This window comes from Eublepharis macularius, chromosome 9, assembly GCF_028583425.1.
Source record: "Eublepharis macularius isolate TG4126 chromosome 9, MPM_Emac_v1.0, whole genome shotgun sequence".
Classification (NCBI taxonomy): Eukaryota; Metazoa; Chordata; class Lepidosauria; order Squamata; family Eublepharidae; genus Eublepharis; species Eublepharis macularius.
Genome location: NC_072798.1, coordinates 13304015 through 13318453, shown reverse-complemented (window position 1 = coordinate 13318453; position 14439 = coordinate 13304015). Strand labels below are relative to the sequence as shown.

General features: G+C 48.4%; 1 protein-coding gene across 1 annotated transcript in view; it reads left to right on the top strand.

Moving 5' to 3' along the window:
* The first annotated feature begins 2908 nt into the window (after positions 1–2908).
* ST8SIA1 (ST8 alpha-N-acetyl-neuraminide alpha-2,8-sialyltransferase 1) overlaps positions 2909–14439 on the top strand; it is a 157866-nt gene continuing 146335 nt past the window's right edge. Inside the window, exon 1 of the mRNA XM_054989028.1 lies at positions 2909–3097. Within this exon, the coding sequence (XP_054845003.1) occupies positions 2910–3097 (188 nt within the window). The 5' untranslated portion in view covers position 2909. The remainder of the gene's footprint in view (positions 3098–14439) is intronic.

Genomic DNA, 14439 nt, shown 5'->3' with positions numbered 1-14439 from the left:
ATTTTCTTCCTGGAAACTGGCCACGAGGCGGCGCCAGAGAGCAAGGCAAAGCACCATAAGGTTTTCTTTGTGTGCCTAGCTGGGTTGTGTTGAGATGTGAATCTCTCTCTTCAACTGCCCTCTGCGCGCCCCCCGTAGAAAGCATTTATTTGTGGGCAAGGTGGGGGGGGGAGGACAGTGGCTTCCCGAGATCGCCTCTTCTGGCTCGGATCAGAGCAACTGTCCCGCTCTGGAAGGTGCACAATAGGGGACCGGTTCAATAGACGAGCGTTGAGTCATGACGCGTGTGTCTGTCTAGACACATCTGGGCGCAGCCAGCGGTGGGCTTTCTCTACCAGCGGTGGACACAATAAGACTGTGCAGTCCAGTCGCAATCGAGAACATCCTTTTGGTGCCCCCTCCCCAACTGCAAGGGGTTTCTGGGGAATGGGGGGAAATGGAAGGGAAGTGGGCAAACAAAAGTTATTTGGCGCTCAGGTTTCTTGGGTACCAACCGCCTGGAGAAAAAAAAAAGTCCTGTCCCTTTAATTTCAACTCCGTGTGAATTTCTGCTGGATTTAAATCTACAAATTTGCCTTTAATACCCGACAACATTGTTTATTGAAACGTCTTTGAAATCGACTGAGCTGACTCACCCAGTGTAATCCTCCTTGAGCCTCAGTGAGAAAGGCGGACTACTAATAACGTGAATAAATTTAATTAATTCGTCGAGACTTCATTGGGTCTTTACTTAGCGGGTAAAGTTATGGACCTGGATAGCCCGAAGAGTTTCATTTGTTCATCTCTCTGTATTAAAAGAACAGGGCATTTTCCTCCAGGACTGTTGGCAACCCGACAAGCGTGTAGAGCTCTTGGGTTTCTCCCAAGGAGAAGACGGCCAGCTTTTTCAGCTAGCTCGGTTGTTCTGCCTTTACCGGCCACGTGTAGAACAGCTATTAGCAGTTGGTAAAGATTTTTTTTTTAAATCCCATGCTTCAAAGAAGCTTCTGTCTCTAATTGGTGCCGATCGATCCGCTGATAAAGGCACAGCAATTAAACAGTTGGCAACAGCCTTAAACTACCTGGTGTGAGGTCAGGACTTGTTTGGGGTGGGAAGAACAGGAAGCGTTGCCTCGAGAAGAAATGCCCTTTCCGGGTTCTTTATTGGGTGTGGGGGAATCCTTTGTCTGCTGAAGGATCCGAGGTCTTGAGTGCCTTCTTTCTCGCGAGGAGTCCAGCGCCCACGGCGGGATCGATGCACGGACTGCACCTCAATCAAATCATGTCGAGATTATTCACCCATATTTTGGGTGAAGAACGCCTGTGGTCATTTCCGAGGGACGAGATTCGGGTCCAGTAGGACCTTAGAGACCCAACTAGATTTCCAGGCTGTCCTGGAGGTCTTGCATTCAGGGGATCGCCATAGGTCAGGGGCGACTTGGCACATCACACGCACAACGGTTTCCAGGGTAGGCGCTTCCGAGAGCCAAAGCTCCCCGCGTCGGTTCAGCGCCAGCCCAAACCAGAGTTTCTCCAGGATATATTCATCAATAACACCCGCTCAGTCATTTGAGGACTTTCCGCGTTTCCTTCGCTACGCAAGGGCTAGTTCATACAAGCACATTCAGCATCTGGTAACCGCAACCGCGAGCGGTGCCCTTGCGTGCGGGATGGATTGTACAGACAGGGATCCCCTTTCCGGGGCTAAATCCGCCCATTCAGACGTACAAGCCACTGTACATCTGGCGTTAAACCCAAATGCAAGCGAGCCGTTTCATCACAGCAAAAGGACTGGGACCCTCCAGTCTAATCACAGCAAAAAAAGACTGGGATCTCCCAGTTTAATCACAACAAAAGGACTGGGGACCCCCCCCCTTCCCACTTCAATCACAGCATAAGAACTGGGACCTCCCCAGTTTAATCACAACAAAAAGACTAGGACCCCCCCTCCCAGTTCAATCACAGCAAAAGGACTGGGACCCCTCCAGTCTAATCACAGAAAAAAGACTGGGATCTCCCAGTTTTATCACAACAAAAAGACTAGGACCCCCCCTCCCAGTTCAATCACAGCAAAAAAACTGGGGACCCCCCCCCTCCCAGTTCAATCACAGCAAAAGGACTGGGATCTCCCAGTTTAATCACAACAAAAAGACTAGGACCCCCCCTCCCAGTTCAATCACAGCAAAAGGACTGGGATCTCCCAGTTTAATCACAACAAAAAGACTAGGACCCCCCCCCCTCCCAGTTCAATCACAGCAAAAGGACTGGGACCCTCGCCCTTTCCCCGTTGCCTCGATCTGCATCCCCCCTGCAGGAAAGGCCTTCCCCAGCGGTGCTTTTAGATTTCTTTTGCAACCCCCCCCCCCCTTTTCTCCTTGGAGGAGAGGCGATGGATTGGCCGCCGTCTCTGATTTCCTTTCTGCTGCGGCAGGAAGTTGGGGAGGGGGGGAGGCCGAGCGGAGAGGCGGCATTTGGGCAGCTTCGCATCTCCAGCGCGGGGCGGAGGCGGAGGCGGCGGCTCCCCCGAACGGCCCCCCAGGCTTGAAATGGACCAGGCGCCGCTTGCAACTGCCCAGCGAGCCAGACGCAGAGCCCCCGCCACGCGCGGCCGGCCGGCTTTTGTTTAGGCGGCGGCAGGGCGCGCAAAGGAGGACGCGCCACTCGCGGGGTCGGGGCCGGGCTGCTTTGCTGCTGCAGCGCCGCTCGGATCCTGCCCACCTCCAGCCCGCGATCGCGAAGGGGCAGCCGGGCGGGGAGGGGGGACCGAACCGATGGGGCGCCGGCCGGGCAGCCTGCCTCTCCCTCGCCCTTAGCCCCGCTTGCATGGGGGCGCGCCGGCTGCCCCCCAGCCGCCCCGGGACGGGATGAGAGCGGCGTCGGCGTCCCCCGCCCGGCTCCCCAGGGGCGACTACGCCAGGCGGCGGAGGATGATGGCCTTGTGCAAAGGGCCCCGCACCCGCCTGCCGGTGGGCGCCAGCGCCCTGGGCTTCTTTGTCCTCGGCTGGCTCTACATCTTCCCGGTCTACCGGCTGCCCGACCAGAAGGCGATCGTGCAGGGGGTCTTGCTGCAGCAGGGCAGAGCCTGGAGGAGGAACCTCACCGCCGCCGCCGGCTTCAGGTAAGCCTCCCTTCCCCGCCTTCAGACGCCCGCTGGCCGGCGGGCAACCCAAGGGCGCCCGGGCAGGATCCTGGCCACGCGCGGTCGTCTTCTTCCGAGGCGGCTGCGGCTCGGCCCCCAATTATCACCATCGGCGGCGCTTCGTGCCTGGAGATGCCTAGGATCAAAGTTTGTTTGGTATGCCCCGTCCTCCCCCCGCAAAAAAATCCGAATTAGAAACCCCAAATATTAAGGGAGAGAGATGAGCAAGTTGGCTGCATCGGTGCGCTTTGATCTGGATGGCCCAGGCTAGCCTGCTGTGGGAAGCTAAGCAGGGTCGGCCCTGGTCATCCCTTGGATGGGAGACCTGCAAGGAAGTCCGGGGTTGGCAATGGCAAACCTCATCAGCTCTGTGCCTCTCTTGAGGTACTTTAAGCATAGGTGCAATTGTTGTGCCACATTTGGAGAATAGAGGGGCCAAAGAAAAAGATGCCTGCCTCATCCAGGATTGGAATCCAGTGGAGCCTTAGAGACCAACAAGATTTTCAGAGAGTAAGCTTTCAAGAGGCACAGCTCTGTGATTTTCAGGGTGCAAGCTTTCAAGAGTCACAGCTCTGTGATTTTCAGGGTGCAAGCTTTTGAGAGTTGCCGCTCCCCGATTTTCAAGGAGCAAGCTTTTGAGAGTCACAGCTCCCTCTTTTCAGGGTGCAAGCTTTCAAGAGTCACAGCTCCCTTCTTCAGAGCTTTGACTTGAAAGCTTACACTCTGAAACTCTTGTTCATCTCTAAGATGCCACTGGACGCCAATCCTCCTGTTCTGCTGTAGACCAACAGGGCTACCCACTGAAAACTGGTTCATCTACATTGCTTTGGTGGCTGTCCATCTAACACAGGATTCTGCCTCTGATTGGGCTGGTAGGCACAAATGCTATGGCTGCCCCCAGCTGTCTGCCCCAAGGTCTAGGACTCAGAGGTAGACTGCCTGTGGGTGTGGAGTTGCATTCGGCCACTGCTACACTTACCGTGGGTGAACTGGTGCCATTATTCCTTTCAAACCATCTAAACCAGCATCTTGTATTTATGATCGCTTCTAATTTTAAACTAGTACTTTTTTTTTTGAAGGGGAAGTGAGGACCTGTCCTAAACTTAATGCAACCCAACTTCATCAGTTGACCTGAGTTTGGGAGAAGGAGCAGGAGAAATCCTCTCTACACTCCCTCTGCACTTTTCATAACTTTTTTGGGGTACATCTATCATGTCTGTGTCTATGGAACCCCCAGCCTCTCTGCGAGAGTTCTGGTCGCTTGCGTTGTGTTTGGGATCATGCAGCATTTGTGATGAGTGTAACTGAAATTGTATTTCTTAGAATCATAGAGTTGGAAGGGGCCATACAGACCATCTAGTCCAACCCCCTGCCCAGTGCAGGATATTTATTTGGTTTTTAAAAAACAGTCTACTGCCTTCCTGTCCTGAACCGGGCATTCAAGGCAGGTTGCAATAAAAACAGTGCAATCGATAAAACCCCATTAACTCATGACAGCATTTTAAAAAGTAGCAACAGTAGCTGTTGTAAACTAGAAAACAGACAAAGAATATTTGTCTTGTATACTGAAAGGAAAGAACCCCAAAGACTGTAGTTATATGTAGGCTTGTACGATCCTATCAGCTCATGGGGTTCCTTATAGAATTATATAGGCAAAACAGACACATCTCCGCTCTGAAGGAATTTACAGTCTAACAAGGTCTATGGGGAAAACAGTGGAGAGAAGAACTGGAGAAGCCATAGCGGGAAGGGATGAATGTGGGACAAAGCGGTTACTTGTTTATAAAACTCAAACCCCATTCGGAATCTGGTGATTTTGCACAAGGTGGATTTTATATATATTGTATAGCTGTGTGATGGACGCTCATCACGTTTACTACTTTTGATGCTAGTGCAGACAGATATGTGGTGCACATGCAATTCCTTAGGCTGCAAGGAAATTGTGCCATGTGCAAAGTATTGCTTTCCGAGTGTGCCAACCATTCAAAAGCAGTCGACAGATTTCGGGGCAGATTGTTGGAAGCCACGGCTGCACGGTGTGTGTGCAGATGAAGAGGGGGACAGAACTGTGCTTTGGGGAAACATGGTTCAGTGGTAGAACACCACTGAAAGAAAGTCCCAGGTTCAGTCCTGGCCAGTTTTCATTTAAAGTATCTCTGGTGGTACATCTTGGGACAGATCTTTGTCTGCCTGAGATACACAACCAGTCACGGTAGCCAGTATTGAGCTAGATGGACCAACGGTATAAAGCAGCTGTATATGTTTTTTCTGAGGTTCAGGATTTTAAATTTAAAAACACCCTCTTGTTGATTTCTCATGTTAGAAACCGGCCCGTGACCTCTGTCTGTCCCTAAGAGAAATCAGAAGAAATGATAAAGTAAATTTTTTAAAATGTGCATTTTCTTCTTGCACTTTACAAAAATGACTTGGGTAAGCCACTCCTCGGAGCCCCAGCTCCCTGGCTGTATTGTGGGGATAATAACAACACTGACCTTCTTCACCACTTCAAGTAGGGCACTGATATGTCTAGAAAAGTGGTATATAAGTGCTATTATTTTTATTGCTATTATATGCTTTTGTGTAGGAAACTGCCGATGCACTGCATGTATGTGGTCACATGGGGAATGTACACTTGTTTGCTGCATGTAATTGTGTGTGTTTGACACTAGTGTGTTTGTATATGTTGAGGGTATGCAGAATTCTAACCAAGCAACCATAGTCACCCCCTCCCCCATCATCTAGAAATTGTGAAATGAAATAATCTGTCTAGAGGCTGTGACTTTTAAGAAAGGCTGGGCGGCATTGCTTGCTTTAGAAATGAAAAACTAGACGGTCATGGATTTAGTATAGAGAGGAAAACAAAACAGCTGTCCAGAAATTTTAAGGAAAAGAAAGAGCTGTCTGCGTATCTGTGATTGCAGGGTACCAATACGGTGGTGCAACATGCCGGAAATTTGGATTTCGGTCTCTCTCCTGTTAATGTTCAATAGAACATATTTGCTCATTCAGAGAAGTAATATATTCCAAAATAGGCAGGGTGCAGTGTGCTACTGATCCAACAGCCATAGCAATATGAGATTCAGTTGTGGGAGGGGGGGCTTCAGGCGGAAGAATTTGAAGGGAAGAGAGAAGACAACTATTCATCTGAGTTCTACAGAAGGAGGCCAAACAACGATTAATTAAAAAGCAGTGTCTGTCTTCCGCCCTCCCTTGCCAAGTTGCCAGCCAGGGAGGCAATAGCTGTCATTCTTTGCAGGAAGTGGAAATCGGTATACCCGACATCTGTTACTCATCACTGTTATGTTGTTGTTATTGGCTCCCCGGATGACTTCTGATGGAAAAGCCTGTAGATAGATGGTAGCATTTGGTTATGTGTTTTTTTTTTACTATGATTATCTATAATTGCACGTGTCTCTTTAGATGAGTAAACTCTTTACAGCCTCGTACCTCATTATTCGTCACAATACCAGCATGAAATTGGTACCTGTTATTGGCAGCTTTAGGTACGGAAATGAGAAGAGTGATTTGAAAGAGACTCAGAGCACATGAGACGCCCGACATGTGTCGGGTTCCCACAAGTTTACCTGGGAAGAGTAGTCAGGCCCTGCCTGTGAGCTTTTGCAAAAATCCACTCTGCTTGGGTTTTCTTCTAGGGCCCAAGTACACTTCCCAGATAAACTTGCAAGAACACGACACATGTCAGGTGTTTCATGTAGCTTAGTTCTCCCAATCATGAAGTTGGAAGGGTCTTTACAGACTATCTAACCCCTGCCCAATGCAGGAACAACCTAAAGCATCCCCGACACATATTCGTCCAGCTGCTCCTTGAAGACAGCCACTAAGGAGGAATCTACCACATCTCTAGGCAGCCAAGTCCACTGCTGACTTATTTCCCAGCAACTTGTAAAGAGTCGTGGGATTAGCCCAAGCACAGCTTGTCTATTGTCTAGGCAGAGAGCGCTTGTTCGGTCAAATGTCTGAGTCAAGGAACAAAGCAGATGCATCTCTCAAGATACCCCAAGATAGGGGTGGGGAGAAAGAATATCTTGGTCGAGTGGCAAAGATCATTTCCATACGAGGCTGGGCACTGGATGTGGCATAGCACTCTTTGAGATCTCCCAAGTAAGAGGAGACAGAGAAAAATAGTGTGAATTGTTCAGGATAGTTTAGGGACATCGTTCACCCAGTGAAGTTAACGGGTAATAGATTCAGGAGAGATCAAAGGAAGAATGAATAATTAGATTGCGAAATTTGTTGCCAGTGGACATAATGACGGTTATAATAATATAATAACTGCACTTACATACTGTTCCTCTAGATAGATTAGTGCCCCACTCAGAGCGGTGAACAAGGTCAGAGTTGTTATTATCCCCACAATACAGCTGCGGAGCTGGGGCTGAGAGGAGAGGCTAACCCAAGGCCACCTGCAGAGTTCATGGCAGTAATGGCAGTCGGATCAGCAGAGGGCTGATTCGCAGCCCAACCACTTACCCAAGACCACCTGCTGAGCTCATGGCAGCAGTGGGTTTCGAACCAGCAGAGTGCTGATTGGCAACCCAACCACAAAACTGGATTAGACAGACTCATGGAAAAGATGTCTCTCAATGGGCATGGTGACTAAAGGGGAAGACTAATGGTGACTTCCCCATTTGGAGACAGTCAACCTTTGAAGGCCAGAGCCAGGAGGCAACTCAAGGGAGGGTCTTGGCCAATGGCCATCCAGGGCAACTAGCTGGACATTGTGTGAGATGGGATGCTGGACTGGATGGCCTGATCACCATCTCTTTGGTTCTTACGCTAGCGGATCTTTTCTTGCCAGCATATGGCATTGTTAGGCTCAAAACGCCTCTTGGACCTCCCCCTCTCCCTGTGTTTGGACTTTTTCTTGGGAAACCAGAAGGGTGTGTTTGTTAATATCACTAAAGCCAAGTCAAAACCAGCCAGGAACCGCCTCCCTCATGATTGATTCTTTGCACATCAGTATGGCAAGTCTTGAAATAAATTACGCTGTTCCCATCCAAACCAGTTTTTCAGCTAGGCTTGTCAAGTGGTGGCTTGGGTAGAAGAAGGAGGGTGTTCTGCACGGCACGTCCTGAAATATATTACAACGTTTCCATTCAGACAAAATGAGCCCTGTGGCCATGCCTGTCAAGTTCTGGCTTGGGCAGAACAAGGAAGGTGTTCCAATTGGGCTCTGCTGGTTTCCAGCTGCCAGGTGGTGTCACCACCAGGGCATAGGCTGATACCATTGGGGTCCACATGGAGCCACTGCAACATTGCAACAAGGGCTTAGCTTGGACCTGACTGGTAGCAGCGCAGTCCAAGGCAATGGTGTTCCCTTGCTTCGGGCAGCAGAATATCTCAAAGCAGCCCTGTGGCTTCGGAAACGGTGCAGCATGCGGTCCGCCCAACCATTGTTCAGAATGCAGGACTGGTTCTCTGTTTGGGGAAGCAATGGTGAGCCGCTGCTGATGTGCCCCTGGGGCAGTTGGCATGGGAGAAGATGTTTTATGACCATCACTCCCTCCTGAGACCCCCAGGCCTGAGGAACTGGATGTCTTATCTCTCTCTCCACCTGCCCCATTGCTTGGACCGCCAAAATCCTTGCTGGTAAACACGGAGGTTTTGGGGATCTGGGTCCCAAAAGGTTGCTTACCCGTAACCTAAACAATGGGGGTTTTGCTTTTCACGGAGCAAAGCATGAAGCCTTCCTCCAACTTTTCTGTTGGAGGAAAAGCCACAAGATGGAGGGAGACTACTTGGATCTGCGCCAGTTGTCCCAGGCTTTTCTACCAGGACATTCCACCAAAGACTTAAAGGTCGCTGTGGTTCAACAGAAACCTTTCAAAAACAAAATCCAACGGGAGGCTGCTGAATTGGAATTCATATGCAAATTTGACGCTGTCAAGCTGGGACTGAATAGAGACTATGAATGGTTATCACATTATCACAGGTAACAGATTTCCTTTACAGTGGCATGGTCTGGGGGAACCCAGTGACGCCTGGTGTGGGCTTTCGGGGACCACAGTTCTCTTTGTCAGATGCATCTGGCAGGGAGAGCTGTGGTTATCGAGGGCTTATACTACATAGAAATTGGATGCTTTTACTGCTGCAAACTAACACGGCAAACTGACTACACACCAATAGGAGATGTTTACATTTACTAGCAAAGGAATGTTTTGGTTGCCTCCCCCCTAATTGCATCTTGTCCCTCCTCTCCTTCTCTCCCCTCTCCCCCCTCCTCTTCTGTATTTGACCAGTTTGTATCATGCATCTGACAAAGAGAACTTGATTCTCGAAAGCTTATGCTGCAATAAAATTGGTTAGTCTTAAAGGTGCTACTGGACTCTTTTTGATTTTGGTGGAGTGTTTCATCTGCAAACGCACAATATCCCATCCATCTATGAACAGAACTACACGAGACAAATGGCACATGAATGGCATGGGAATGCATTTACATGTGTTTCCCCGTTGCTCTCCTATCCACTCACACAGTGCGGCCACACTGCATGCCTCCCCGCATTTGTTCTGGCTCGGGCTGCACGGGTTTCTTCAGCGCTCCTCCACGATGCAGGATACTATCCCATCATGCACCTCCCCTTTGCCAACCATCCCTTTCCCCTCTTTCTTCCCCCTCTTCCCCCACCCTTTCTCCTGGTCAGGAAGTGGAAGCAGACAAAAGTGGCTGCTCTACAGCGGCAAATCGCCGATGCTGCCTGCAGACATTTGCCACTGTGATTACACGTATAGCCCCTAAGTGCATGTACTAGGGCTACAGGACACGTGCTCACCTTGGGGAAGATGGACACGGGTGGGTAGGAACAGACATGATTATATTCATTTGCAAGGATATGTGTAATTTATCTCTTGTGTTTGACCCTATGTTGCCTTCCTTTTTAAAGTAGTAGCTAGGTGTCATTTCGTAGAAAAAGAGCTGGAGGAACTCATTAGCATAACTTATTAGCATGACTCATTAGCATGTGCCACACCCCCTGTCAGCACCAGAAGTGTGTCATTAGCATAACTGATTTGCATGTGCCACACCCTCTGTCATCACCTATCATGGCTGTTTTGGACCCAATCCTGGCCATTCAGGGCCAAAATTGGGCACAAAATGGCAAAAAGGGGCTGAAAATGGCTGAAAAGGGACCCAAAATGGTCAGGATCGGGCCGCTGATGAGCGGGAGAGTGATCCACCATCTGTCAGAGGCCCAATCTGGGCCGTTTTGGCCCCAATCCAGGCCGAAACAGGCCCCAAATGGCTGAGAGTCAGGTGGGCAGGGCCACCTGTCATGTGACCTCTTTGGAGAACTGCCGGAACTGCATTCCTGCGCGTTACCCCTTGAAATGAGCCCTGGTAGTAGCAAACAGATGGTTAGAAGCAGCAGCAGCTAATTTCCTTGCTGAGAACTTTCTATTCTCCCCCTCCCTCTTCCCTGGCTATGAATTGTTTTGATTCACAGTGTCTTTCAGTGGGGCTCCCTGGAAAAGGTATATGTAGGTTTAGGGGATGGTGTAGTGGGAAAACTTGCACATTGGCTGCTTTTCCTGTTACATATGTAGAACTATGTGAAAAGTTGTGCATGGACGATACAGCCAGAGCCTTGGGTCTCTTTATCATGTTACTTTGATAGTGTGGGAGCAGCTGTTGCTCTACTTCTTCTAGAAGTGAAGGAAGATCGGGAACTGGAAGCCACTACATGCGGATTGGATGATTATACATCTCTGGTGGTAGAGACTGCCATCAGGTCATAGCTGACTTATGGCGACCCTTGGAGCGATTTTCATGGCAAGAGACTACTAGTAGAGGTGGTTTGCCCTTGCCTGCCTCTGCAACCCTGGTCTTCATTGGAAGTCTGCCATCCAATTACTAACCAAGGCCAGTGCTGCTTCTGAGATCTGAAAAGATCTGAAAAGATCAGACTTCTGAGATCTGAAAAGATCAGACTTGCCTCGGCTATCCAGGTCAGGGTGATTATACATCTCTATTCCTCAGTTATTGAGCAGTCTCCCTGTCACAGCAGGCTGGGGCTCAGGGAAGCTCTCTAGCAGCTGCCACCAATCTGGTACAGTTTCCTCAGCAAGGCCCACAGCACCCAACCGACCCCTTCTGTTTACTCTTTCCCAGTAGGTTTGATTTATTAAGTGACTGAATGAGGCATGAGGACGCAGGTAGAATAATAAATAACTTTATCTAAAAGGTTTATTAATAACTGGTGTTCAAAACTCTCTTACCCAATCCTCTCTTACCCAATCACAGGGGCCAAAGGGAACCTGGGAAATGTAGACCCTACAGTCACTTTAGTGCAGGCTTCCCCAGAGCCACTAGGCCTCACTAGGCCCAGGCTCATAACAGTCCCGCAGCCTCAATTTGCCTTGGAGGTGTGTTGGGAAGGGAGTGTTTAACCCTTCAACCTCCACTTGGTTTTCCTAACGGAAATTACCCTCTCCTTTGCTGCTTTTCAAAAGGGAAAAGGTGTCCTTTGAAATATGGATGAGGGGAACACTCACATTTTTAAAGGACGTCCTTTCCCCCTTTGTAATACCAATAGCAAAGAGGAGAGTCTGGTTCTGATTAGTGCCAGTCGGAAAGGTTACGTTTCCCATTTCCTTGCAGGCCCAAGGCATGCGAATGGATGCGGAACGAGTCTGTAATAATTCACATTTTATATATGGTCAGAGACACATGATCTTTGTCTTGTCTGCTTGAGCCAAGTGCAGAGACCTGGGTTCAAATTCTTTTTAAAATGCCACAGCAGGGTGTGGGGCATTTGCAATTGCAAATCTGCCCACATGGTAACTTGGTGTCTTAACTAGCACGAAATTCAGCTTTGCCATGTTGGCAACTGATACTTTGCAGAAGAAAACAAGTTCCTAGCACTCGTGAGTTTGAAGAAACGTTTTTTAAAAGCGATGGGTTGGCTGTGCACCCCAGAAATTGACAAGGAAGAAGTGGGACCGTTGTCAGCAAGTAAGACATAAGTCCGAAGTGTGTCTGTCTTCTTTCTTTCTGTTTCAAAACATGATGCTTGCGGTCTACTTAAGAAACTCCTGATAGATGCTTCTTTAACAGCAGTCCTAGAGCTAGCGTTTGTGTTTCATTTTGATGTTCTGATTTTACCTTTCACTCAGTGGTTTTGTTGTATATTAATGATTCATGCTCCGTGAATTGTAAATTGCTTTAGGGGCCTTATCTAAGTTAGAAGCCTGTTCAATTACACATCTTAGGGGCTAGTGGGAAGTCCATATTGCAATCTTCCCAAGTGTTTGTTGAAGGTAAATAGCAATTCTGCAGTGCCCTGGTTGGGATAGGGTTCACAGTGTATATATGTGTGTGTGGTGGGGGGAAAGAGGTTAACTACGTCTTCCAAGCAGGACTTTGCTGATCTACAGCAATCCCTCCCCTGTGCTATTTCCCCCTCTGTTGATCTTCCGGGGCTTATGGTGGAATGGGAAGGGGCAGTTATGATTGGTGAAAACCTCACTGTACAGGGGATTAAGCCCACCCTTCCCTGTACCATGGCCCTGATCCAAATCTTGGGGGGAAGGGATGTGACTACAATTTACAAATACTAAGAAGGTCCAATCACTGATTTTTAAGAGCAAATATGGTATAGTGGTTAGAGCAGCGGTCCCCGACGAGCGTTGCCAGGTCTGGCAACCGGAAGTAGAAGAGTCATGCAGTGACTAACTAAGAAGAAGTCAAGAACAAAGTATAACACAATGAAGATATGCAAAGTGAAAAAAGGAATGAAACGAGGATCCAAAGGGAATACAGTATAGTTTAGTATAGAGGGCAACAGGTACTATCAAAGAGACAGACAGATGGTAGTATATCATATATAGTCCACAGTCTATTCCAAAGTTTGTTTTAAAGTGCAAGGTGCCTATCATCATTCCTATAACAATATGCTAAGTACCTATGCCTATAGATAATATATAAAGTGCCTGTGTCTCTCAATATTCAATAAATACAAGGATTATACAACACATTCATCAGTAAAATCCAAGAGACCAGTGGTAAGTAACACACATAGGTATAATCAACAACATTTACAAAATATATATTCATCATTTTTTGCAGATAACCACATATGATACAATCATACAATTGTGGGAAAAGCAAAATCATTCATTAGGGAAGTTCTTCACAGTAACGCTGCTTGTCCATAAGTAACTGCTACGGGAGCACTAGCAAAATCTTCCCGTTTCAATACTTCTTCATCAAGGCAATTACATGCTGCAAATAATAGCTCATGGATGCTCTTGGTAAGTCAGAGCTCATAGAGTGATTCCGCACACGTTGGATAATACACTTCCAATCCTCTTTATAGATCATTTGGAACAGATTTTTTTGTGCGCGGAAAACAAAAAATCCAACTCAAACGATTGATAAAATGCATTGAAAGTGCATTATCCAACGTGTGCGGAATCAGCCATATTTCTTACATTTTTATCCCGTCCTTCCTTCTTGGAGCTCACAGCATCGGTTTCTGTTCTCCATCCCCCCATTTTATCCTTGCAATAGGATCCCTTAAGCTTGTAAGGTTGAGTATGAGTGACTGGCCCAAGGCCGCCCTATAAACTTTGTTGCAGAGGTACGTATCTAAAGTAATGTCAGCCGAGTTCAAATGCAAATAAGCAGCATTCTGTGGTTGTTGTGGCTTTTCCGGGCTGTATTGCCGTGGTCTTGGCATTGTAGTTCCTGACGTTTCGCCAGCAGCTGTGGCTGGCATCTTCAGAGGTGTAGCACCAAAAGACAGAGATCTCTCAGTGTCACAGTGTGGAAAAGAAGTTGGCAGGTCATTTGTATCCACTCAGGAGGGGTGGGGTTGAGCAGAGTCATCCTGTAAGAGTTTCCCAGGGTGTGGAATGCTAATGGCGGGAGGCTTCACTGTATCCTGAGGAGGTTCTTTTGCATATGGATTGGTGCTTGATGTGCTAATCTTCTCTGCAGGGCTATTGTCGGGTATGGAGTGTTTTGTTAGCCTGGTGTTTTTCAGAACTGGAAACCATGCTCTGTTCATTCTTAAGGTTTCTTCTTTCCTGTTGAAGTTTTGCTTATGCTTGTGAATTTCAATGGCTTCCCTGTGCAGTCTGACAAAGCACCATTCTGTTGACGCAAGCAGGGACGGCCTGTTCAGAAGGCACAGTAAGGCGATCTCCTTGGGGGCACCAACCAGCCCTTTCCCCTCCCCACTTGCCGTTGGTATCTCGGTCTGCTGCAGGAAGCGGCAGTCCCAGGAGTGCACCCCAGCTGCACTGGGCAACTGTGGTGTGGGGGGCAAGCAGGCTGTGGCTTCTTGTCCTGGAGTGTGTAT